Source organism: Aspergillus viridinutans, assembly GCF_018404265.1.
Source record: "Aspergillus viridinutans IFM 47045 DNA, scaffold_13, whole genome shotgun sequence".
Lineage (NCBI taxonomy): Eukaryota > Fungi > Ascomycota > Eurotiomycetes > Eurotiales > Aspergillaceae > Aspergillus > Aspergillus viridinutans.
The window spans coordinates 727,413-753,076 of NW_025091229.1; the positions used below are offsets into that span (position 1 = coordinate 727,413).

The following is a 25,664-nucleotide window of genomic DNA, read 5'->3' on the forward strand; positions in this document are numbered from 1 at the left end:
AGTAGGTATGCAGTACTCCGTAGACATTTTTTGATAGAAAAGGAGACATGGATCCCTTGGTACTCATGCTAAAGTTCTCAAAGGTACTATTTACTACTCCGTAACTAAGGTAGGAGGATCTTCCCTGCTGTCGAGTGTCGACGCACAGCAGCCACTGAGGCCACCAACAACTTAACAAGCCTTTCTTGGACATACACACTCGCTATTTCAATGGGTAATTGGTTGCTTGATGCTGACTGGATCACTGGGAAGTGGAAACAGCAGAATACAGGCGTTGCGGCTGTGCTATTTAGTGAGTTTATCTAGTTAGTAGATAGTGGCTTTTCGATGACTCAATTGCAATATGAAGCTAGAGAGGTACCTTGGATATATCTACCTAGCGTTGGACGATCGACAAATCAAATTCCTTCCTTCTTCTTTTCAGGACAAAGAAACTGGCGGAAACGCATGCGGTGGCCTAGATCCTGGATGGTCTCTGCCAAAACACTTTGCTGCGATGTCTTGTCTTGGTCCGCGTAACTAGGTAGCTGCCTGGAGCCCTGCATCCAAGGTATCTAGTCTGCTTCATGCCTGAACTGCCCATATTGCACATGGTAAAGCTCACTGACACAGTACCATTTCTGATAATTGGGGTGCCTTTTTCCTCGTAATTTAGTCGATGAAAAGGATCATTTATTATTACCAGGGTATGAAGTACTCAGTAGAACCCTCCCACTGTAAGAACTGCGTCCAGGCCTGAGGCAGCAAACGTGGTGATAACGGAGATAATCTGTAGGTAATCTGGATCCTCATCATCATTGGCACTCCCACAGTTGTCCATCCTTATTCCTTTTCTCGCCCGTATCATTAATAGGTACTCGTTCTCGAGAACTGGCGCGTCTTATTGAATGAATGTCCATCTCTTCCGCGGGTCGCATATCCCAGAAGAATGAGGGATTGGTCCGTCGCCCCCCTGTTTCGACGGAATCACTTGATAGCCCGTCGACCGCTTGTCCCCGTCCGCCCATCCATTTACACTATCATTTCCCTGCCTTCGGTCGCCTTCAGCGATTCTTATTATTAACGCACAATAGCTTAAGCGCTTCATATCTGTGATGTTTGCGCATGCTATCAACAGCAGGAAAGCAGTGTCGCATAAATCACCAACGAGCTCGACTTGAGGAAACGCCGCCGCAACCTATCGACCCCACTAAAGCTTAGCAATTCAGGCTCATTGTTCGCTGCTGAACCGTCCGTCGAAACGCCGTCAGAAACTCAGCAGTAATTGAACCTGCGCCCTCTTTCGGTACCTCGAGTATTTAATCTGCCCAAGTCGAAGAGTCCGCGTTGTGCACACCTCTGGTCAGGTACCTCTCAAATCGAGCGCGCCACCGGACGGACATTTCACACTTGGATTGAGATACCCCATTCTCAGATAAGCACTTGGTGCCAGGTCTCGCTCGGAACTCGCTGTTGCGCCGTGCTCATTTGGATTTCCGATCGTGAAGTGAAGCTAGTTGGCCTACGAGCGAATCCATATCGACAAATCTAGCACAACCGTTCACCAAGGTGTCATCTCCGAAATGTCGCCTACTCCACCTTCTACCTCCTCGAGCGTTGGCGCCGTTTCGCCAGAAGGTCACTTTAGGGTCGTCCGAAAGCGAAACAGGGTGCCACTTTCTTGCGGCCCCTGCCGGCATAGAAAGTGAGTATTAGCCTTTTTCCTCTATCTGAAGAAGACCAGACTTTAACACCGTATCATCAAAGACTGAAATGCAACCGCTCCCACCCATGCGAGAACTGCGTAAAGCGAGGCGATGCTTCTTCCTGTACCTATGCTCAAGCAAGTGCGCGAAGGAAGAACGCAACACAGAACTCTGCCTCGAATTCCCCAGACGATATGCAGAACAGAATAGACCGACTCGAGAGCTTGGTACTGTCCCTGATGACCAACGGATCGCAGTCCGCAGGCCCGGCAGCGGCAATGGCAGCAATTTCCGGAACCAGCAGTAGTGGGGACTCCCTCAACCAGGGTCACGACATCGATCTGGACGAGGAAACATCAAATGCTCCGGAGGAGAGCGATACGGAGCAAGTTACCAAGTCATTTGGTATCATGAAAGTCGACAATAATAAATCATACTATATTAGCGATGCGCACTGGGCTTCCGTCCTCAGCGATGTGAGTCAGCCCTTGACCATGCGCTCATAAGTTCTCTTTATTTACATTGAAGCTACAGATCGCCGAAGTTCGTAATTACTTCCACACGCACAAGAAGCAGTATGAGGAGCAAGCCGAAAAGCTCAAGACATCAGCGCTGCCGAGCGATGTCCCGGGCTCCACGCTGCTTCTTGGGGCCATGAAGCCTGCCAGCCGCGCAGAGATTATGTCTTCCTTTCCCTCGAGATATACAACTGATATGCTTATTGCTCGTTATTTCAATAGCTATGATCCAGCGACTCGTGAGTACCGACAGAACTAGAGAACCTGCATGTAAATGCATCTATGACTAACCATGGACAGATATACTTCACGGACCGACGTTTCAAGCTCAGGTAAGCATAATTGTTCTCCTGCAGACCGTTATTCCTTCTGACTTCCTCCCCAGTATAACAAACATTGGGAAGATCCTTCTCAAACGTGCATTGTCTGGGTGGGCATGCTGTTCGCCATGATGCGACTCGCTATGCTGTCATATAACCAAGAAGGGGACGAGCCACCCGAGTTTCGAGGGAAATCCTTGGACATGGCTGGAACTTTTCGAAATCTGGTCGCTCAATGTCTGACTCTGGCCGATTATACCAAACCTTATCCCTACCTGATCGAGACGTTCATCTTCCATCTTCATGGTGACTTTCGTCAAACGAAGGAAGCAGATGTTTCTGTCTGGGTGCTTGTAGGTGTCGTCGCGAGGCTAGCGATGAGAATGGGCTACCATCGGGACTCAAAAGTTTTCCCCAACATTAGCCCATTTCAAGGTGAGATGCGCCGACGCGTATGGACTTTCGTGCGGCAATCGGACTTGCTCTTTTCGTTTCAGGTTGGGCTTCCCAGCATGATTCGCACTGTGGATAGTGATACGGAGCTTCCGCGGAATCTATATGATGATGATTTCGACGAAAATTGCAAGGAACTTCCTCCCTCGCGGCCGCCGAATGAACCGACACCTATCTCTTACCTCATTGCCAAAGCCCGTCTGGCGTACGTATTTGGCCGAGTTGCCGAGCTCACCTCGAGTGTGCAAAGTGAATCTTACGACAAGGTGATGGAGTTGGACGCTGATCTTCGCCGAGCTCGGGACCTGATTCCGGAGCATCTTGTCATTCGTCCTTTTGAGGAGTGTCAGTTGGACCCGTCCAATCTGATCATGTCGCGCTTTGGTGTACGTCAATCACTTGCCAATTATACCGTGAGTTGTAGTACTGATCCTTGGCAGATAATGAGCGTCTACCATAAAGCGCAGTGTGTCCTCCACCGGCCTTATATCGTTCAAGCACGTGGAAATCCCCGATTCACCTACTCACGCAAGGCTTGCATCGATTCAGCCATGGAGCTGCTGCGGTTTCAGTCAATGCTACACGCGGAGACAAGGCCGACGGGACGTCTGCGCACAAAACAGAATCGCGTAAATTCCCTCAGCTCCACTGATTACTTGCTTGCTGCAACTATTGTCTGCTTTGACCTGTATCATGGACTCAAATTGCAAGCCGGTGGAAGAGATTCCGGCGACACCTTTGCGTGGGGCAGGGAGCGACGACAGGAGATGATCATGGCATTGCAGCGTTCTCGAGAGATTTGGGATGAACTTCGTGACGAGTCACTTGAAGCTTGGAAAGCCGCTGGCGTCATCGGGGTGATGCTTGCCAAATTGAATTTAGGGTTTCCAGACAGTAATGCCACTGCGCCGGCCTTCGAACCTCAGGACGAGAAACAAAGCGCCGCAATGACTTTGGGATTATTGAGCAGTGGACTGAGCGCCGCAAACTCAGGATCCCCCGCATTCAATGAAACTGGTTTCAAAGGGTCAGAAATGCCTTCTGCCCCGGGGGCGTTTGGGTCCACGGCAGAGGTGCCCGGAGCTCTGTCCCCGTTCAGCACAATGTTTGGACAGTTGCCTGATGTGCAGCTGAACTTGGATTGGGTACGCTTGCCCCTTTTCATGCCTTGACACCACTTGGACCTCACTAACACCCGCGAACAGGATTCTTGGGACACTTATATTCAGAGTTCGAATCTCGACATACCGAACCAATGGTGGCCAACGTTCGATGGACAGCAGCAGCAACCATCACCACAACCGCCACTTCACCCATCGTTACAAGGTCAGGGGTCCTTGTCACCCACACAATTACCTTCCATGCAGCAAGGCAACGCTGCAGATAATATGCGGCCTTTGCCTCGCTTTTCCAATGTCTTCTCGCCAGACCCGGTGAAATATGAGAGTCCGGGCCTTAACGGGCCTTACGACAACAACTCTTCTCAAAAAAGCAACAACGCTTCAGGCGAGGGCATCTTATAATAGTACTCATGTCGATCGCAAAAGCACTTTGTTTGAACTGTCAGTTGTCCAGCGATTCGTTTCTTTTCAGAAAGATTGTCTTTTCCCACCCCGGTGTATGGTTTTGGAGGTGTGGCGTTTCCTCAGGACACTCGCTCTTGTTGGGATCTCTGAAAATGTAGAAATCCAGAAAGGCTGTATATATCCTGTTTCTCCACTCGATTCCCACAATTTTGCTGTGAATTACTGCCTCTCTAGTTGGCACTAGGTTAGTTTCATTCTTCTTTCTTCGCACAAGAAAAAATCTGGTGAAAAGTTCAAGCCTTTCATTCTCTCGTTCATAAAATCCACCAGTTTCAAATTGCGCATGGCCTGACAGTCACGTGACATTGTAAGATCCGGTAAGGCGAACTTTTTGCTTAACACATTCTGTATATCTGCCTTTGCCCTCGGTCATATATTCCCAACTCAATTCACGACGACACAGAAAATGTAAGGAAATGACCTATCTATTCTATACGACTGCTGTAATAGATATTCCTCCATCAAGGACGCCGTGACTAATTGCTTCTCTTTACAGGCATTGCTTTCGGAGAGCAGCCAGTCGCCTCCTGTCTCTGCCGGTCACCGCGCCGGCATGGTCAGCCAGGGCCCTCGCACCTCGCGTTCCTCTACCCGTACTATCCCCTCTGCAATCTCAATTAGCATTACATACGAGATGGTTCAGCGACAACACCGCCAGCCGGGATCCGATGAGCTCACCAGAGGACGAGAATCATGATCCTTCGGACATCATTTCGGCGGAGTCCGATGCTCGCGATGAGCAGCCTCTGAAACCTAAGAGGCGGTTGCGAATTCTGGACCAACCCCCCGCGCCTAGAGAGACAGTATACGTTGGTAATCTCTTCTATGATGTGACGGCGGAAGACTTGAAGAACCACATGCAGAAGTTTGGTGTTGTGGAGAGAGTCGATCTCATTGCTGATAACCGAGGAATGAGCAGAGGGTGAGTCCAGCTCCTACTGTTCTCTGCGGGAAAGGAGAATTCTAACAATGTGTCTTGTCTTACCGAATAGGTTTGCATACGTGCACTTTGACTCTATTGATGCCGCCAGACGTTGCGTCGAGGCTATGCATATGCAAGTCTATGAGGGCCGCCGTATAACCGCGCAATATGCAAGCAGCGGGGGCGGATCCAGGCCCGTGCAGCCCGTTTCAAAGACGCTGTACCTCGGCAACCTGTCGTTTGAGATGACCGATCGGGATCTGAACGAGCTCTTCAAGGATATCAACAATGTGATCGATGTTCGGGTATCGATTGATCGTCGCACAGGGCATCCTCGCGGCTTCGCTCATGCGGAATTCCTCGATGTCGAGAGCGCTCAGAAGGCTTTCGAGATTCTCAGTGGGAAGGCACCTTTCGGTCGACGAATCCGCGTGGACTACAGCAATACCAACAGAAGGGGTAGTCGTATCGAGGAGGTCCCGGATGAGCAGTAATCAGTCGCATTATTCATTCAGTTGCCGTCTGCCTCTTTTTATGCGCTTGGTTGTATTGCAAAAATTCGAAGAATGATGTACGATTTTGCATAAGATGTATACTATAACAGGCATTCCCAAGTGTATCCTATAAAAATAGAGCTTTGGTATCTATCGACTTGAGAAACATCTGAATAACCGCCTACACCTGATGAAACGACTTGGAGCATAATAACTAGACAGGAAATAATGGACAGGAGTGTCCTGATATCAAAGCACGTGACTTATCGGCGGACCTCGGCATCAGCAACTCTCCAATCGGTTTCAAACCCCACGTTTTTGGCGGAGATACCGTTGCCATCTACCTCTCCATCCTCCTCCTTCCTTTTATCCTACAGTCTATTGAAGCTGATCATTGATTATTCAAATCCTTCTTAGCTATCGATGTTATTTTCTCTGACGGGTTCCTTGTGAAATTATCAACATGTCGTTCCTTGGTGGCGCTGAGTGCTCTACCGCGGGAAACCCGCTCACGCAGTTCACAAAGCATGTGCAGGACGACAAATCACTCCAACGGGACCGCCTTGTTGGAAGGGGTCCCGGGGGCATGCAAGAGAGTATGCGGTCGAGGAGTATGATGGGTGGTCAAGATCAGGTATGGAAATATCGCTCTCTTTGAAGCCGCAGCTAGTTATTCTGGCTAACAATGGATTGGTAATCTAAGTAGATGATGGACGAGTTCGCCGCACAACAACCAGGCCAGATTCCGGGGGCAGCACCGCAACCATTTGCGATGGAACAGTTAAGGCGCGAGCTAGATCACTTCCAGACCACTCCGCCTAGGACGGGGTCTCCCGGGTGGGCTGCTGAGTTTGATACTGGCGAACATGCCCGGATGGAGGCTGCCTTTGCCGGCCCTACAGGACCTCTAATGAACAACGGGTCCGCATTCACACCTGCAGAGTTTGCTCGCTTCCAACAACAGAGTCGGGTGGGCCTGCCACAAACGTCAAGTCCAGCCACGTCCGCGTCGCCGATGATGGCAGGTTATCAGCGTCCAATGGGCATGGGGTACATGGGTATGGGAGGAATGGGCATGATGCATCCATCCTATACACCCATGGGCATGCAACAACAGCCAGCGGAGGCCGCTACTCAGGACAAGGGCAAGGGCCGCATGGTCGAGCTCGATGATGAGAACTGGGAGGCACAGTTTGCCGAGATGGAGACGGCGGGCAACCAGACCCTGGACGATGAGGCCAACGCGGCTATGGAGGCGGAGCTGAATGATCTCGATAGGTCAGTCCCCACTACTGACACTGGTAATGCTCAAGATTACGGTGCTTTTGAGAGCGTATGGCAAAGAGTCCAAGCTGAATCGGCGGCAAGCAGGAAACTGGCGGAGGAAGATGCCTCTTTCGATATTAACGACAGCATGCACATGGGAGACCTTGGTGAGTGGGATGGCTTTGACAATCTCCACACGCGTTTCCGAGATCCTCAGTTGGGCGATTACATGTTCGAAGAGGAAAACGTGTTCCGGAATGTGGCCAACCCCTTCGAAGAAGGCGTCAAGATCATGCGCGAAGGCGGCAATCTTTCCTTGGCTGCGTTGGCGTTCGAGGCGGCTGTTCAGAAGGACCCTCAGCACGTTCAAGCCTGGACAATGCTGGGATCCGCACAGGCGCAAAATGAGAAGGAGCTTCCTGCTATTCGTGCCTTGGAACAGGCGCTGAAGGTCGATCCCCACAATCTGGACGCGCTCATGGGGTTAGCTGTTTCGTATACAAACGAAGGTTATGACTCGACAGCGTACCGCACCCTCGAGCGTTGGCTTTCTGTCAAGTATCCTCAGATCATCGATCCTAAGAATCTGTCATCCGACGCAGACTTGGGCTTCACAGATCGCCAGATTCTACATGAACGGGTCACCGATCTGTTCATCAAGGCGGCGCAGCTGTCACCTTCTGGAGAGCAAATGGATCCAGACGTTCAAGTCGGGTTGGGTGTTCTCTTCTACTGTGCGGAGGAATACGACAAGGCTGTCGACTGCTTCTCCGCCGCGCTGGCATCTACTGAGTCAGGCACTGTGAATCAGAAGGAGCAACTTCATCTTCTCTGGAACCGTCTCGGAGCTACACTTGCCAACTCCGGTCGCTCAGAGGAGGCTATTCAGGCATACGAGCAAGCTCTTACAATCAACCCCAACTTTGTCCGTGCCCGGTACAACCTTGGCGTATCCTGCATCAACATTGGTTGCTATCCCGAGGCCGCACAGCACCTCCTAGGTGCTTTGTCTATGCACCGTGTCGTCGAACAAGAAGGCCGGGAGCGAGCTCGCGAGATCGTTGGCGGTGGTGAGGGCGGTATTGATGACGAACAACTTGAGCGGATGCTCCATATCAGCCAGAACCAGAGCACCAACCTTTACGATACGCTGCGGCGTGTATTCAGCCAGATGGGCCGTCGGGATCTGGCTGATATGGTAGTCGCAGGGATGGATGTGAATGTGTTCAGGAAAGAATTCGATTTCTAGGGATGATACTCCTGCGCTATTCTGTCTTATAGAACGGACGGGCAAGATTTGGCATGATCGGGCATATTTATTTCGTGTCTCAGTTGATGTGTTGGATACCATATGTCTTTTCTTCGTACCCTCAAGGTCACCATGCAGCGAATTTGATTCATACCTTGAGAAATCCCTATCGAGCAATAGATTCTTAGTATACTCCGCAAGCTGAGATCCGTCTCTTTTCCACCAGTGTTAGTATGTCTCGCTGCGCAGTCTACCGTCGCTGATGATAAGCCATCTAATTATTATATTTTAAAGTCCAAGAAGATACAGATGTTCAGATGTTGCTGTTGATAATGAATGACTTGACTCCTCGGGAATCATTCCGGGCTTGCGTCATTTGGAACCTCGGAAGTGCCCCAGAGCATCTCCTCATCCATCACCATCCTCCAAAACTTCAATTTTGCAGAGATGGCCTTCCATCACTCATCTAATCCCTAATACATAATATTGGATTGATTCACTATGCCTAGCACCAGCATGGCTGTCGTTAGTGGTGCTCAGCTGATTGCCCGGACGCTGCGCGATCTAGGCGTCACTGTGATCTTTGGGTGAGGATGTCTCTGTATAGAACCGCTTGTGGAACGCCTCACTGACTTTCTCACCAAACAAAAAAGCATCGTCGGCATTCCCGTAGTCGAAGTGGCTGAGGAGGCCATCAACTTGGGTATTCGCTTCATTGCTTTCCGCAATGAGCAGGCATGTAGCTATGCAGCGAGCGTTTATGGGTATCTGACAGGACAACCTGGAGTTTGTCTTGTCGTTGGAGGACCAGGAGTCCTCCATGCCTTAGCTGGGGTGAGTGAGCGCGGCCAGTCCAAAACCAAATCATCAAGCTGGGTCTGACAATTTCTCCTGTAACGCACAGATTGGCAATGCTTCCGCGAATAACTTCCCCCTTCTTGTCCTCGCCGGATCGGCGGAGACCTCAGGCGTCACAAAGGGCGCCTTCCAGGAGATGGACGCCATCTCGTTCCTCACGCCGCATACCAAGTTCGCAGTGCGACCGCCGTCTCTCGCTTTCGTCGCCGGCGCCGTGAGAAACGCATACCGCACATGCTGGTACGGGCGTCCGGGACCGACATTCGTCGACCTGCCCGCCGACCTGATCCAGGGCAAATCAGCGCCTGGTTTCCGCTTGCCGGAGCCCGAGGATATCCTCGTCCCGCCGCCTCCCAAGGCGAGCGGGGACCCCGCAATGATTCTTAAGGCGGCGCAGTTGCTCAAGGCGGCTCGTGCGCCGTTACTGATTATCGGCAAGGGGGCCGCGTATGCAAGGGCTGAGGGCAAGATCCGGAAGCTAGTCGAGCAGACGCAGATTCCGTTTCTCCCGACCCCGATGGGGAAAGGTGTAGTGCCGGACTCGCATCCTCTCAATGTATCGAGCGCGCGGAGCACGGCGCTGAAGCACGCGGACGTGGTGCTGGTGCTTGGGGCGCGGTTGAACTGGATTCTGCATTTTGGCGAGCCGCCTAAGTGGTCTCCCCGGGCGAAGATCATCCAGGTTGATATCTGCGCCGAGGAGATCGGTCGCAATGCGGGCTCCGCGGAGCTGGGGATCATCGGCGATATCGATCTGGTGGTTGAGCAGCTGCTGGTTTCTCTATCGAACTGGCGGTATGCCTCTTCGGCTGTTCCGAGCCGGTTCTTGTCGTTGTTGGCGGAGTCGGCGAAGAAGAATGAGGCCAAGGCGCAAAGGGCTGCGTTCACGCGCACGCCGAAGAACTCCCCCTTGACGTATCAGCGGGCCTTCCAGATTATCAAGACGACGCTGAATTCGCTGGCGCCGTTTGAAGATGGCAACGTCGTGTATGTATCCGAAGGCGCGAACACTATGGACATCTCCCGTGCGGTCTTCCCGCTCAACCATCCCCGTCAGCGTCTGGACGCTGGGACATATGCTACGATGGGCGTGGGAATGGGATATATCATCGCAGCTCACGAGGCGTACAACGCCTCTCCAGCATCCACGGGCAAACCGAAGAAGATCGTGGCGCTTGAAGGTGACAGTGCGTTTGGCTTCAGCGCGATGGAAATTGAGACCATGGCTCGCTACAGAATCCCCGCTCTTATCTTCGTGGTGAACAACTCGGGCATATACCACGGTGACGCTGCTTCTGAGAGCTCATGGAAAGAGCTACAGGCTCAGACAGCGGCCAACGACACCAAATCGGACGGCGGGGATGACGGCAAGAAGGGCCTGCGGTCGACTAGTCTGCTTTACGAGACTCGCTACGAGCAGTTCGGTCCCATGTGTGGCGGGAAGGGATACTTTGTCCGCTCTGAAGAGGAGCTGGAGACTGCGGCGCGGGAGGGCTTCCTGAGTGATACGGTCACCGTTGTCAATGTCATTGTGGAACCGGGCATTGGGAAGAAGATAGGGTTTGCCTGGCAGGGGAATGCTCATCAGGGACAGGCGAAATTGTGATGACACTTGGCTCAATTCGATACTGTTACTGTAATATTCATAGTCTAGCAATAGTAACATAGTGGCAAATGATGTTAACCCTCTTGAATAACATTGCTCATGACACTTCCGTCACGAATGTACAAGCTCATCAACCACTTTCGCGACAGCAACAGCCTTTTCCTCCCCGAACCGCCCTCCTACAATCTGTATGCAGATTGGCATATTCTTGACCAAATCGATATCGTCTATCACGATGTATTAGCATAGCAAGTCTCGGATGCACAAAGGAATCACTTACACTGGCCACGATTAAACTCATCAGACTGGTTCCGAGGAGTGTGAGCCAGCCAATCTTGATCAGGCTGATCTAAAGCCAGATCTGCGCTCGTCACAGGCACCGTCACTGCCGCGTAGTTCAGGAGGTTCCAGAGGGCTGTATAGCCCAGCCACTGTTTGCTCTCAATCCAGGTCCTTGGCTTGTACCCGACCCAGGGCGTTACGGGCATGAGGAGCGCATCGATCCCGCTGTCTTTCCACTGCTTTAGAAAACGTTCTTGGAAGAGCCACTTTTCTTCCTCGAGCTGTAAGGCGTCAGCTTGTGGACTTTGACGTCCTGATTTAGTGTCTATAAGCTACCTTTTCCCGTTCCAGAATGGAAAGTTCATCCGCTGCAGTCCCGACTACCATTCCTTCGATCAATGGCTCATCGACAATGTCGCAGAGGTGTTTGCAGTGCGAGCCCCCGTCTGCTAGGATAGCTTTCTTCCAAAGATTTGTCCCTGGTGTGTGGAGAGCAGTGCTCCATTCGATGACTGATACAAGGATTTAGCCTGAGCTTCTCCTTTGACACCAGCTGAGAAAATACCTTCATGGCCAGCTGCTGCAAGCTTCGTTACTACTTCGCGTAGAGCTCGAGTTATAGGCGGCTGTGGCTTGACCACCCCGTCGTCGAAGACGACTCCCAACTTGAGCTTGCGGTCAGGTAAGGCCGCTAACTCCTTCCTCCAGGGAATGGGTATGCAACCTGGGTCCATGTCCCAGGGGCTCGAATCGAGAAGTGACTGCATAAAGTACTCAATTGTCGCGATGCTTCGAGCCATGGGCCCTGCGACTGGGGGAACGAGGTAGTGCTGATGCATGCTGTAAGGCGCGTCAGTCAACCCTTCTTTTTCCAGAACGCACGATTTTGACAAGTCTCACAAAGAACAGTCCCACGGGACACGGCCTGTCGTCGGACAGATAGAGTAGAGACCCTGCAAGGCAGCCGGGATGCGGATCGAGCCCCCGATATCCGTCCCGATGCCTAGAATACTGCCTCGCGCACAGATCAGGGCGCCTTCGCCTCCGGAGCTGCCGCCGGAGATGAGTTTGTGGTTAAATGCGTTGATGGACTGGCCGAAGACGTGGTTGTACGAGTCAGACATCTGAGCGTTGTCAGCAGGAGTAGACAGACTGAGACAGCACGCATACCATCAGAGACTGTGGTATATTCGTCTTGACGTAGAGCACTGCGCCCATGGACTCAAGCAATCTGGCGATGGAACTGGACCTCTGCGCTGGCTTGCCAATCAAGCCAACCCACCCTGTTCGCACTTCCATCAATCTTAAGAACCACGTCCCACACAAGCAGCAATAACATACCAACTGTAGTATCCATCCCCTCCACATCAAACCGATCCTTGATAGAAACTGGTAATCCGTGCAGAGGTCCTGTCAGGATACCAGTCTTCTCATATTGATCATCCAGCTCCTTCGCTCGCGCCAACGCCCGGTCGAAAAAGATCTCCGTCAGACACTTGGTCATCTGCTGCGCGATTGCCGCTCGCTTGCAGAATGCCGTGGTCAACTGCACGGAACTCACCTCTCTTGAAGCCAGGAGGGAAAGCAGATTTGTCACATCGTCAGTCTCGGTCCATTCAAGCTCCTCCGCAGAAAGGACGCCGCACGTTCGGATGGTTTCGAGGGTGTTGGGGAGGGGAGGAGTGAGGATCGTGGAAGGAAGACGCCAGGAAGGAGGGATGGCGTTAAGTTGGGCCGTGCGTTTTTGATGCACAGCTGATTTCCAATGTGGAATTGGCGAGATTGTCATAATGTTCATCAGTTTGTGTAGTTAGAGGTGATGGATCGAGGTGTTGCAGATATGGAGAGTTGACGGGACTGCTGTACATAGACGTCCTTGATTGCTGATATTGGGGCAGCTGCATCATGATTGATCCAAATCGATGAAAGATATACAGGGAGTGTAACCTTGTCCCCTGCGCCGAGGATATTCTGTCCAATCCAGACGGAAAGCTGTATCTCAGATCTAGGTGATATCTGAGAGTTTGTCTGCGGGGGACAAAGAGGGGCAGAAGTTGAATTGCCGAATACCCAGAGCAGGCCGGATGTGAATGCTTATCTTGGGCCGAGTGCGTACAAGCTCCGCCAGTCGGATCACGAGACATATTGGGGATACAAGAACGACGTCGTTAATCCCTGAATTAAAAAAAAAAAAAAAAAAAACTAGTACAGGAGCAATGATTTCATGATATGCTTATGATTCAATATCATTTACAGTACTGATACATTCGTCTAAACCGTCATCAGCATGCTGGCATTCTTATACCAGGTCAGCAGCGGATTCTCGCCGCTCCTCGTCTCCGTGTCTTCTATATACGCCCAGCGGCGGACAAAGTCCTCGTGGCTCATCACCTGTGTCAATTTCCCGGTAATGGCGCGGTAGAGATCCTCGATGACGTTGAAGTCGGTGGGGAAGAATATATCGAAGTAGCCTTGATGAACCTGTCATCGCACGATTAGAATGCGTCCGTACCCTCAGAAATAAAAGGACTTACAAAGGGGGTAGACACTGGCACTGTTCGTCTCTTGTAACGTGTCTGCACCACTGGCGCATTGATACCTGCAACAGCATCCGGAAGACTACTAAAGTCACTCGCGACCAGCCGATGTGCAGGAAAATAGCTATCCAAGATGTCAAAGAACTGCATGAGTCGAGTGGGAATGTACTCTGGAAGGGTATAAGCGCTCTGAAAAGGTAAGGAACTGCGCAATTGGCGCATAGCTTTGGGGCCCAGAGGGCTCGGGAACGGCCGACGCGCCGCAGCTTGTCTGACACGCAAGAACCGAGATGCCACAGGGTCGAGTTGCGCGTTGTAATATTCGTGAAACTCGCCGTCCGCATCAATCAGTACGCCACCTTGTTGGGGAAGTTCCGTCTTGCAGTCATATCGAATCGCATCGTGAGAGAAATTATCAAACACCTCCAACGCGAGAAAGAAGCAAGGCGAATGTACATAGGTATCCCAGTCAAAGATGGATCGGTTGATGATCTCAACATGGTCCATATGCCCAGCTGCATTCACCGAATCGGTCAGATTCTTCATCTGCAGGCTCGCGAGCGAGGGCGAGATCTCAATGATCTTGAACTTGGTTCGCTGGTATACTTCGTAATCTGTATCTCGGATGAAATCCAGAATGTTGATCATCATTGTACCGTTTCCAGCTCCCATCTCGTATATGATCAGGTCATGATAGGGGTACAATGTCAATTTATAGTTTGACACCAAGTATCGAGCGACTGTCTCTCCGTAATAAGGGCGGAACAGTTCGGTGGGAGTATGCCACAATTGACGGGCTACGTCCGGCTGTGTCGCATCTAATTTATCTTCGAATTCTGTATACCGCTCTCCAAGCATGCGATGGAATGCCGGCCCGTCTTCGATGTTATTGAAATCAAAGGGCTCCCCGGGGCTGAAGATGGTCGCGTGTTTCGAGAAATAGCCGTAATGAGGATTATACAAACTATCTAGATAAACAGCAGATCTAGTCAGCATTCCAAGTACATTCGATATTGACAGATATGCCTGCGGAGCAAGCAAAAGCCACGTACCGTCAATAAATTCTCTCGTCAACATCTTCACTTGCCGCGGGCGCTCGCGACGGTTCCGCAGATCTTTCGCCGTGACAAGCGGATATGTCTTCAATTCCTCTTCAATATCTCTGGGATAATCCCCCCGTTTGAGCCAGTGCATTCCATCATCGGTACTCCTGCGCTTGGCCGGTGAACGTCGCGTGAGAAAAGGACGACAATGTTGACGAACTGGCGCCTGCAACCGGACGCAATTTGCTCTGCTGGTTATTGGTGACGATGTTCTAAATGACTGACAAGCAGGATGTCGGAACAGCTGTCGAAACAGCTGACTGAGGATCGGGCTGTCCATAGGACAATGGAACAGAGGGGATTTTCAGGAGATACAAATCAATATTGTAGTACGCAATTGACAGAATGACGATAATGATGGATGATTGGATGGAGGCCGGCGGAGGAGTTCCTCAAGCGGCCCGAGCTTTTTCTCCGACTTCCTACACTGACTTCACTTGCTCGAACGTGATCTATCTATATAGTCGCTCTTTTGATTTTGGGCGTGCTTTTCATAGTTTGACTGACCACAGAGCATACTTCCTCAATATGGGTGATCATTCTAGGGTCTGTATAGGAACCGCCTTTGTGGCTGGAATCCTCCTCGCGGTGGGATTTACTGAGCTTCTGTATCCGGAGTTGAAGCATCGCCTCCGAGGAACTCGTTCTCAGTCGACAACCGGCCTGCAGGGTAGCACCGCAGACTCATTGACGACCAGATCGGGACCTCCTGCAATTGTCGAGGGCATTGAAGGCTGTATTGGGAATACTCCTCTGTTACGCATCAAATCCTTGTCAGATGCGACTGGATGCGAGATTCTTGGGAAAGCAGAGGTATGGTTATTTTGTCTATTCGTCTACATCTGAGAGAAATCCATCTCTAATGCTGTTGTAGTTTCTAAACGGAGCAGGTCAGAGCTCCAAGGATCGAGTAGCTTTAAGCATGATTGAGATTGTATGTGATACGTGCCTCGATCCCTTCTGATGCCAATTATTAACCTGCAAAGGCCGAGCAAAAAGGTATCTTGAAACCTCACTCCGGAGATACCATCTACGAGGGCACGTCCGGTTCGACCGGCATTTCACTGGCCACACTCGCCAGAGCAAAGGGCTACCTTGCTCACATGTGAGTATCGACTCGTGCGCTTACTTGAACTGTTCATACCGCAGCTGACGCTCAATAGCTGTATGCCATCTGATCAAGCAATCGAAAAGTCCAACCTGCTCCTGAAATTAGGCGCAATAGTAGATCGTGTACCTCCAGCACCGATCATTGAAAAGGACAACTTTGTCAATCGCGCGCGCGCTCTCGCTCAAGCTCAGACGCTGTCTCCCTCGAGTGGAACAGGCTTCTTCGCAGACCAGTTCGAAAACGAAGCTAATTGGAGAGCTCATTACAACGGTACGGGGCCGGAGATTTATGCCCAGTGCAACGGTAAACTCGACGCGTTCGTCGCCGGCGCCGGTACTGGGGGTACAATTTCTGGCGTCGCCCTCTTCTTGAAGCCTCGGATTCCAAACTTGAGTGTAGTGCTGGCCGATCCTCAGGGAAGTGGACTCTACAATCGAGTACGGTTCGGCGTCATGTTTGATCTTAAGGAGAGAGAAGGCACGAGGAGGCGAAGACAGGTTGACACGATCGTCGAAGGCATTGGGATTAACCGCGTCACTGCCAACTTCGAAGCAGGAAAGGAGCTCGTCGACGATGCTGTGCGAGTGACGGATGCGCAGGCGCTGGCCATGGCTAGATGGTTGGTCGAAAAGGATGGTATTTTCGTTGGAAGTAGCAGTGCTGTCAATTGTGGGTATATTCTTGATACCTAGTCTGCTACCTTGCTAATCACTATGATACAGGTTTTGCGGCAGTCAAAACAGCGATGAAGCTTGGTCCTGGCCATAGGATCGTCACGGTCCTGTCTGACTCTGGCTCAAGGCACCTATCTCGATTCTGGGCCAAGGCTGGAGATGTCGGCGGTGCGGTAGATACCAAGCTCGAAGACGTTCTGAACGCCAAAGACGACGAGTAACGGTTCGTGTACAAATCACGGCAATTCTTGGATTCTCGTCAGAGAAAAGTGCAGAGTTTGCTGTCATCGCGTGCCACAATCGAACTTCTGGGAGCACGTCTCACACGCTCTCTTTCTCCGTCTCGCGATCGGCCTGTTCCCGAGGCTCTCTATGCTTAACCAGAGAGACACGGTCGAGAGTCGACTGCTCCGGGATTTGGGCACCGTCACCTATCGGCTTCGCTTCGCTCACGAGCTTTGAAAATCCGTACTTTGAACCGTCATCCAACTCAGCCCAGAGTCTCAACAGTGCGAACTCTATTTCCGCGTGTGAACGACCGGGAAGGGCGGCACGAATATGGGGCCAACTTAAACCTTGTTGGTCCTTGAAAGTCTGCAATTTGCCCACCTCCTCCTTCGACCAAGGTTTGGAGAGTCGAGGCGGTTTGTCATGCCGTTCAGTCCAATGCGTCTGGTTCCACTGGATGAGTGAGATTAGTTTTCGCTGCGGAAAATATTCTTGGACTTCCTTCCATTTCTTTCCTTCAATCTGCCTCATGCGGACGATCAGCTTCGCCTCGTCTGGCGTCATCAGTGTCCTTTTGGCTCTAGGAGGAGTGGACGCCTGCGCTATGACCGGGCTTGCGTGTTGCTCGGCTGCGGAAATAGGTGTATCAACGGAAAGACACTGATCTGCATGCTTTTCAATGGTTTCGGGCTGTAATTGTGAAGCTGCGCCGTTGGCGATTTTGGGCTCTGTTGCCCCATGAAGAGCATTCATGGTGGGTTGGCAACCAGGATCCAGCTGAGAGAGAAGCGGTCTGCGCTCATCATTTGTGCCACTCGGAGTGATTTCGACATGATTTTTGCCCCTGATATGAATGGGGGTTTTCGGTGTTGGCGATGGTTGATAGTCTTCCTGCAGAGGATCGTCCGATTCGCTTCCATCAGGGGTTTCTGCAAAGGACCAGTCGTGCAAGACGGGGCTGGATTGATGCTTGTGTTTTCCTTGGCTGACTCCAAGTTTCTTTCTGCTTTTTTCTTTTCTGCCGTCTGTATTGCGCCTTGATTTTCCAGGAAGTGCCCACAGAGATCCCGCTAATGGAGGAGATGCAGACCGCACAGCAGTCAAAGGAAGCTTGGGGCGTGATCTATAGAAAATAGGCGTCGAGAACTCGCCTTTAATTTCAGGAACGCGCCAGATAGACTCCACTGGCTCATCAGCTTTGTCTCCACGCATCGGTCGGGATTGGATGGGTGTATCAGCCGCAGTATTTGCTTTTGCGGGACCAGCCTCACTTCCAAGCGACGGGGCTTGACTATCAGGTTCATCTGACTCGTTGGGGACAATCAATGCACAGTCCAACAAGGAATCCACACTTTTTGAATCGTCATCCGAATCCGGCTCTGCTGTTTCAGGTGGCTGCTTTTTTTCATCATATGCCCCATCTAACCGGAGCGCTGTGAGCGGTTGCAGCGATGTAAGCGGGCGCTGTAGCTGCTCTGCATCTTTCGCATCGTCACCGCCAGTCTCTGCCTCCATGTCCGAGTCATGTACAGATTCCGCCAGCGTAGCTTCAGAGATCTGAACCGTAGACGTGGGCAGGTCTTCTTTGAACAACCACCCGTCCTCGTTGTCCCTTTCCCCAGTATCATCTTCGCCGGACATTCTCTGTAAATGACCATTATTGACCACAATCTTCCCTGACTGTAAATCGATTTCATCCCCGATATCCGTGAAATCTTTTCCGTATTTTTCGAAGATGCGTTCAAAGATCGACTTGAGGCGTAAGTCATTTTGGGCTCTGGCTTCCTGCAGGTCTATATCGTCCGAGTCTTCGCCGTGACAACCCAAGGATAAGCGGAGTCTTTTCTGAGGCCTTTCCATGATGATTGAGGGTCAAGTGAGCTGTAGAATTCGTAGCCATAGGCAGACACTGAAGGTGAAAGAACTGTATTCGAGCTTTTCGAGATACGGTCCGGGTTGGGGGAACTGACGGATTTCCTGTTCGAGGGATCTTGGAACGGTCACGAGAGTCATTGAAGCGTATATGTTGAGAGCGTCCATCAAAGGTCGAGATCATAAAGTTGTGTTGCAGTATTGTAGGCAGACATGTGTTGTTCCCATCTGATTGGCAGCAAACGCACGACGAATATGATTCACATAATATGGACGACTGAGAGAACAAAGTAAATGGCAATCCCATTCATGAGCTAGACCCTATTGTTTTAGCCATATTTTGTCTATAGAGTGAATTGTTCTTCAAAAGGGTGCGAAATCAAGCCCTTGAATCTGCTCCCTCCATGGCTCGGACAGCGGACAAAAACACGCGGCGCCGGGCACGGGTTGCTGCATGACGTCTCCCTGCGGAACACCGTGCATGTCTCTACATGCGCTTTTCCGTCTAGTCAGAACAACACCCATCTTATCCATACCTGACGGGCTCTTCTCTCGCGCATAATGCATGGAGCGACATCTTCAATACTTTACGAACATGTATTGCCAGAAATGTCGGACGCCGCTGAAGCTGGATGGCTCCCTTGAGGCGCTCAATCCAGCGGCCTTTGACTTACTCGTCGGTAAAGCTCCAGCTGCATTCCCTATGGACGAATCGTACGCGCTGGCTAACTCTTGTCCTTTCCATTGATGAATAGGCTCAACAGGCAGAACTGTTCCAGAAAATAACACCGCATCCTCTACACTACCTTCCTACCCCCCCGAAAGACGAGAGCTCTACGATCGAGCCTCCAACCATGCTACGTCGCCAGTATACAGAAGATCGATCCCAGCACCTCGGCCTACGGGCAGCGGCCAAAGCAACCCTCCCAGGATGGGCCGAGGAGACAGCGGCAATATGTCGTTTGTCATGCTCACGGAGTCACAGGTCGGCCCACCCCACACCAGCTCGAGCAACAATGGAGAAGGTCAGTCGTGGGCGAACAAACGGCAGTCTGGCGCCCCGAATAACGAACGGGAGCCAGAAGATGGGTCTTTCTCGGATCAAGTAGAGAGAACAAATCGGCTGTTTGAAATCATATCAGCTCGCTCCGATATAGACCATCCGATTTGTGTTGAGTGCACGGAGATGCTCGTGGACGGGCTACAGAAACGGCTTGTGTCTGCCACCAAGGAGAGGGACGCTTACATATCATTCCTGAGGGACTTGAACTCTTCGGCACCCACCGCGGAGGAAATCGAGGCGGCTGAAAAGTCGCTCAAGGAGACTCTCACGGCGGAAGAGGCGGCATTTGAGGAGCTTGTCGCGCTGGAGAAGGAAAAGGCCGCCCTGGACGAAGAAATCGCAGGTCTGGAGGAAGAGTCGCGACAGCTGGACCTCGAGGAGGAGAAGTTCTGGCGAGACCGGAACGCATTTGCTTTGACACTTTCCGAATTTCAAAACGAACGTGATGCCCTGAATATGCGGTACGATCATGATTCACGCCAGCTGGAACGACTACAACGCACTAACGTTTACAATGATGCCTTCTGTATTGGGCACGACGGCTACTTTGGGACCATCAACGGGCTGCGACTGGGCCGCCTGACCAATCCGTCGGTGGAGTGGCCGGAAATCAACGCAGCTTGGGGTCAGACGACACTACTGTTGGCTACTATCGCTGAGAAACTGGGATTTCAGTTTCAGGGGTATCGACTGAAGCCAATGGGATCCATGTCACGGATTGAGAAGATCGAATATCCACGAACGTCGCCAGCTCAGTCCGCGCTCGGTGGGGGTAGTGCAGAGACCTCGCCGGCGCCAAAGATCACCACTCTCGATCTCTTCTCTTCTGGAGATCTCCCACTCAACCTCCCTTGGCTTCACCGCCGGTTCGATGCAGGTATGGTTGCTTTCCTGGAATGTTTACGCCAGCTGGGAGAGTTTGTGGAGACGACGCCAGCACCTGTCTCGTCAACTCGTCGAGGCCACGGTAATGCTGCCGTAGCAGGGTTGAAACTCCCATACGAGATCAAGCGGGACAAAATCGGCGATGCGAGCATCAAACTTGGTTTCAACCAAAACGACGAGACCTGGACGCGCGCGTGCAAGTACACGCTCACCTGTTGCAAATTCTTGCTTGCTCATGCAAGCAATGTTGCCAGTGCTGGATCCAGTAATTCCGCAGCTGTGGCGGCTGCAGCCGTCGCAGCCGGCGAACAGGCCCGACTCGCAACGGCCAGTCCGACTCGAAAGTAGCACCAGCGTCATACAGGGCAGCATGGGTGTATCGCATGCTGTGTAGCCTCAGGCAGCTCTTCCTACTTGATTCGCCTCCTCTCAAGCCAGCGTTCAAGCTGGTGTCAAGGATTTCGCTACTACGATCCACCACGCAGCGCCGCCTACGGCCAATTATATGGCGGTTACACTTGTGACATCCGCTTCCAGCGCTCTGGCGCCAATCGGGAAGGACAAAAGCGTATCCGGACGCGACCTGGTTGGCCAAGATTTGGCACGCAGGTCGTCTCATGGTTGCCTCAGTCTTCCCCCCTTAGAATCGGAAATCCAGCTGAGACCTCGACTGGCTCGACTTGGCGTTGCCTCGCTATGCGAGAGTTGTGGATGACAGTCTGTCGCCCTTGCGTTGTGCCTCGTAGCACGACCATTGTGGTCATTATCTCATAGGAAAGGCATAGATCGACAGTACTCCGCAGTTTTAATGGTATTCAAGGCGGTCTCTATGCGGTCTCTATGCGGCAAAGAGGATAGCGCTTTGGGTTTTCTTCTTCTTGCTCAACCATCATATGGTTCTGGTACAGGACTATGGTCCTCGGCGATAGCTTCCTGTGAACCATGGGGAACTAGATGAAGCGATATCTGCCATAGCGGTAGCCGGACAACTTGCTGACAGAACGATTCGTACGGTCCACGGCGATGAGTTGGAATTTTATCCTTGTTGTATCACAGCAAGCAGACCCGTCGTATCTACTCGTCGTTAGTTGTTACAACTTACAAGCGAATGCCATATGAGGAAAACGGGAGATCGTCCATTAGCCCGGCGGCCGTGGTGATGACACGTTCCGGTAACAACCTGGGAAGTGGAGGAGGCGCGACGCAATCTTATTCCGGCCATTATAGGTGACAGATGTCAGGGAGTCTTGCATCGGCCTAGTAATAATATTAATGTACGGACTACGAAACCGATTACCAATTAGCCTAGCCAGACGACGGTCAAATCCGAGCGCACTGTTTCTCCTTTCTTTGTCTTGCGTCTCTTTGTCGCCAATCACCGTCCTATGTAACCCACTAGACGCCACTGGGCCAATCGACGAGGGTCAAGTAGCAACATCGAGAACAAAGAAACCAGACGGTCCGAGAGCCTGTTATCCTACTGATCCATGTTGCTGGGACTGTCAACCTTTTACTTGCTATTGCTGATTGATCGTTAATGATCCTACACGTCAACAAGGAATGGTTGTTTCGGGCCGCTCCCGACACACGAGGTTATTTTCTCTTTCTTTGTCAACTGTCGCAAGTCAAGTGTGTCCACCTTGCATATTGTAGTTTGCGAGGCCGACCTAGCGAAACAGCGGAGCGGGAAACTGGACTTTTTGACATGTAGTTCACTACACAGTCTATCACATTTGCCACCAGTTCGTTTTTAGACCATCCTTGGCGAAAGGATGGATGATACCGCCACGAATCAGCGTACGGAAATCGAAAAGTTAGTGGATGTCCATGCCAACGGTTTTCGCTCCTTCAGCTTGGTCTCCATTGACGTTGTGGCTAAGTACTGCTCCAGGGCCAAGAGGGATATGTCATTTCAACATTAAAGGCTCAAAGTAAGGGAGGCCTTCCAACCCTATTGCGGAGTAGTGCCGAGCTTGATGGATGCAAAACAACCGGGTCTCTGAGAGAACTCCATACCTAGTCTACTGTACCCGGTGACCGTTTTCTGTCTTCTGTCCAGTGGTGGCGCCGCCCCTTTGGATGTCTGTAACTCACTACGGAGCAGTCCGTACCTTGGCTAGATAGGCGCAGTACCCCGTTCCACCAGGGAGTGTGCTGGAAGATGGAGAAATGGGTAGCTTTGTCAACAATATCCTCTACCCAATGAAAGCACATCGGTAACCGTTCGTTTAAAGGTGATAATCTCCGGGTTCTGTGCGACGATGGTCTCATGGCTGTATGTAAGTATGTATGTATGTATGTACGTATTCAGTGTTGGGAGATTGTGGCTAGTGGAAAGTACGAGGAGATATCGCCTCGTAGTAGGAAGTACCTTACGGTAGGTCGATGGAACCGGACGGACACATCCGATCTGGTCCACCAGCATAACGCAACGCCGATTCTTTCCTAAAGAGTGGGCAATCCGGCTGAGCAAGGGTGCCTTACAGTCTTCAGGGCTTACTACTTCGGGATGAGATGAGTAACAGGACTCGACGGCGAGGGCAGTACTGTAAGTATTAGTACTTCTAGTTGGCAGCAGAGGAGAACGTGACAATGTTAACTTAGTATTGCATCATCATCTCAGGCAAACAATCAGCTGAGAATCAGAGAACCAACCTACATAGACTCAATACAGAGTGCTCAGGATTGAACTGGAGCTTAGACCTCTTCGCCATCATGTCATCAACCATGACTCGAGACAACGAGGCCGTGCCACCTCGATTTCAAATAATAGCTTGGAAGCTGAACAGACGACGTAAACGGTCAATAGTTCTCTCCGTACTAGATGAGCGCTTACTGTCCACTATCCTGCTACTGCTTTGCCCCAACCGAACTTTTGTTGCCTACCATTCCCAGGTACCTACATAATTACCTAGGTGCTCATACATCTGCTGGGGGTCATGGTACCCTCCATCCCAAGTCTCGCTCGGCAGGTGATGAGGGCCAAGTTTCAGTGGCAAAAGTTAGGTCGCCAATTTGCATTATTGACAAAATCCCGTTTAATCCGTTACCCCGTCAATGATTTTCTCTTTTCCGTCATTTAATGAGGTCAAGTCGATCCCTGATCATGCCCTACACCACAGGAGTCACGTTAGTCCTGATGAAGTAGTAGTTGCATCGGATGGCATGTAAGCAATGGTATACCTGCAGGATTAGCGCAGGCAAACACAAAGTACGTAAAGAAGGTACGTAACTCATTCTTTACAGGCGACAGAGGTACGGAGGATGAAGCACAAAGCACGAAGCGCGATCAGGCGATCAGGATAACACTGTTAATTGTATGAGCTATGCCATACTCCGTACCTAGATATGAGGATTATCAATATGTACCTAAGTAGCATAGCAGTAGTATTGATATCATCATGAAATACCGAGGATATGGTACATTGTGTTCCTGTGAGAAAGGTCGAGCCCCTGGCCATGGGACTTGACTTCACTCGACAAAGAACTATCTATGTACCTATTATTGAAAAGTCTTGCTTGAGGAGGGCTAGACTACTTAGTACTTAGTGCTTTGTAGCTACGTGTGGACTGGAGAAGAGTGGGTATTATCCGTTTATCCCCGTGTTCATCGGTATTAGCTGGTTTACTAAGGAATCTACATACTGCTCCTACAAGGCTACAACTTGCGTCCCCACTCTCTAGCCTACAGTCAGGTAGACATACCTAAGGCAGAGTTTAGCTAACTGTTAAACTCACACTGATAATAAATTCATGAAACACTAGGTAGTACGGACTTACCATGTAAGATGTCTGTCCTGAACACCCGGGGATCAAAACAAAAGTACACGGACCATCAGTACAATTAGCTACAGGCCCACCGATTGGACCATGGGAGCAAGGATCGGGATATCCGCGCGCGTTCCAGCAGCAAGTGGCCGCAAAGGGCAAGCAGAGGTCATTGCTCGTCAACCACTGCCTGTCAGCGATCTATCGTCATTTCTCCCCTTGAAAAAAAAGGCCATAAGCATTTCATGTTCTCCTATATATATTACCTATATTGATTTCGGTGCAGTTTGATGATGAATATTTCTTTTTTTCTCGATTCTGAACCCTACCTGACCTATATTCTGGACTACTCAGACATTTGCCCTTTGCTGTTCTTCCTCTGTTTGCTGTCCAAAGTACCACGACCAGCTAGGTCAGCTAGGAAGTGCTAGCCCCGTACTTAGGCCGCCGGGTGGACACCCTTAGCCTCCTTTTCCGGGTTGTATCCATCCTTTTGAACCTTTTTTCCTGTAGCCTCGTCGTATTTTTGTTTTCTATTTCTATTTTTCTCCTTTTCTTTTTTCTTTTTTTTTTCCCTGATCTACAATCACTGTTAGACAGTTCTTTTTGATTTCCATCTTTTCTTTTCCCTCTTGGTTCAGTAGTAAAAATCTTATATCTAATTTGAAATGTTCTGGCTAGCATCAATAAGTATTCGATTATTATTATTATTTTCATTATTATCCAGGATAGTCGGTTCTTCGAATTTTATAGAAGGATTTGCTGGCAGTTTTCTGTTGGAAGAGAAGCAGGAACGACAATGGCCCATAAGAAAACTGCTCGAAAATTCATTTTTTTTGATCATTATTGGATGCTAGCGAGGCTGCTAGCTACCTCGTACTTACAGACACAGACCACATGCTTTACTTGCCTCTTACCCTGACTGCTATTCTTTCTCTTGCAGTCGACCTGAAGCAATTGCCTGCCTACTACTCCGTAGATACCTCCCTTCTCCTACTGACTGACCACTCGTTGCAGTCTGAGTAATAGAACGTGTATCACTACGATATCTACCTTACTGGCTCTTCTTTGGCTACTTTCACCCAACTACGACTAGTGACTCCTGCATCTGAACCGGATACAACTCCATACTGTCTGGAATCTACCTCACTGCCGCTTGTGCTGCAACAGGCAACTGACAACTC

At 50.8% G+C, this 25,664-nt stretch overlaps 9 protein-coding genes across 9 annotated transcripts; 6 read left to right on the forward strand and 3 right to left on the reverse strand.

Annotated features, from left to right (window-relative positions):
- Positions 1 to 1,562: 1,562 nt before the first annotated feature.
- Positions 1,563 to 4,499, forward strand: Aspvir_003021 (uncharacterized protein; the record flags this gene model as incomplete). Its single annotated transcript, XM_043274610.1, has 7 exons — positions 1,563 to 1,684; positions 1,747 to 2,161; positions 2,220 to 2,442; positions 2,504 to 2,535; positions 2,589 to 3,362; positions 3,417 to 4,121; positions 4,182 to 4,499. The coding sequence occupies 7 exons, from the start codon at positions 1,563 to 1,565 to the stop codon at positions 4,497 to 4,499; spliced, it is 2,589 nt and encodes an 862-aa protein (XP_043130545.1).
- Positions 4,500 to 5,115: 616 nt separating this feature from the next.
- Aspvir_003022 (nucleic acid-binding protein) lies at positions 5,116 to 5,978 on the forward strand (the record flags this gene model as incomplete). The annotated part of the gene is made up of 3 exons (XM_043274611.1): positions 5,116 to 5,155; positions 5,184 to 5,484; positions 5,555 to 5,978. The coding sequence occupies 3 exons, from the start codon at positions 5,116 to 5,118 to the stop codon at positions 5,976 to 5,978; spliced, it is 765 nt and encodes a 254-aa protein (XP_043130546.1).
- Positions 5,979 to 6,441: 463 nt separating this feature from the next.
- Positions 6,442 to 8,493, forward strand: Aspvir_003023 (tetratricopeptide repeat protein; the record flags this gene model as incomplete). The annotated part of the gene is made up of 2 exons (XM_043274612.1): positions 6,442 to 6,612; positions 6,685 to 8,493. 2 exons carry the CDS (start codon positions 6,442 to 6,444, stop codon positions 8,491 to 8,493), a joined length of 1,980 nt encoding a protein of 659 aa, XP_043130547.1.
- Positions 8,494 to 8,994: 501 nt separating this feature from the next.
- On the forward strand, positions 8,995 to 10,957 carry Aspvir_003024 (indolepyruvate decarboxylase family protein; the record flags this gene model as incomplete). Its single annotated transcript, XM_043274613.1, has 3 exons — positions 8,995 to 9,080; positions 9,147 to 9,327; positions 9,398 to 10,957. 3 exons carry the CDS (start codon positions 8,995 to 8,997, stop codon positions 10,955 to 10,957), a joined length of 1,827 nt encoding a protein of 608 aa, XP_043130548.1.
- Positions 10,958 to 11,068: 111 nt separating this feature from the next.
- On the reverse strand, positions 11,069 to 13,037 carry Aspvir_003025 (putative acetamidase; the record flags this gene model as incomplete). Its single annotated transcript, XM_043274614.1, has 7 exons — positions 11,069 to 11,184; positions 11,238 to 11,520; positions 11,576 to 11,751; positions 11,805 to 12,079; positions 12,140 to 12,363; positions 12,410 to 12,522; positions 12,581 to 13,037. The coding sequence occupies 7 exons, from the start codon at positions 13,035 to 13,037 to the stop codon at positions 11,069 to 11,071; spliced, it is 1,644 nt and encodes a 547-aa protein (XP_043130549.1).
- Positions 13,038 to 13,510: 473 nt separating this feature from the next.
- Aspvir_003026 (class I SAM-dependent methyltransferase) lies at positions 13,511 to 14,970 on the reverse strand (the record flags this gene model as incomplete). Its single annotated transcript, XM_043274615.1, has 3 exons — positions 13,511 to 13,720; positions 13,774 to 14,744; positions 14,829 to 14,970. The coding sequence occupies 3 exons, from the start codon at positions 14,968 to 14,970 to the stop codon at positions 13,511 to 13,513; spliced, it is 1,323 nt and encodes a 440-aa protein (XP_043130550.1).
- A 437-nt stretch (positions 14,971 to 15,407) lies between these two features.
- Aspvir_003027 (putative cysteine synthase) lies at positions 15,408 to 16,885 on the forward strand (the record flags this gene model as incomplete). The annotated part of the gene is made up of 5 exons (XM_043274616.1): positions 15,408 to 15,692; positions 15,754 to 15,813; positions 15,866 to 15,984; positions 16,043 to 16,659; positions 16,713 to 16,885. The coding sequence occupies 5 exons, from the start codon at positions 15,408 to 15,410 to the stop codon at positions 16,883 to 16,885; spliced, it is 1,254 nt and encodes a 417-aa protein (XP_043130551.1).
- A 100-nt stretch (positions 16,886 to 16,985) lies between these two features.
- On the reverse strand, positions 16,986 to 18,752 carry Aspvir_003028 (Myb-like DNA-binding domain protein; the record flags this gene model as incomplete). The annotated part of the gene is made up of 1 exon (XM_043274617.1): positions 16,986 to 18,752. One exon carries the CDS (start codon positions 18,750 to 18,752, stop codon positions 16,986 to 16,988), a length of 1,767 nt encoding a protein of 588 aa, XP_043130552.1.
- Positions 18,753 to 19,359: 607 nt separating this feature from the next.
- Positions 19,360 to 21,060, forward strand: Aspvir_003029 (beclin 1; the record flags this gene model as incomplete). The annotated part of the gene is made up of 2 exons (XM_043274618.1): positions 19,360 to 19,444; positions 19,520 to 21,060. 2 exons carry the CDS (start codon positions 19,360 to 19,362, stop codon positions 21,058 to 21,060), a joined length of 1,626 nt encoding a protein of 541 aa, XP_043130553.1.
- Between the last annotated feature and the right edge of the window lie 4,604 nt (positions 21,061 to 25,664).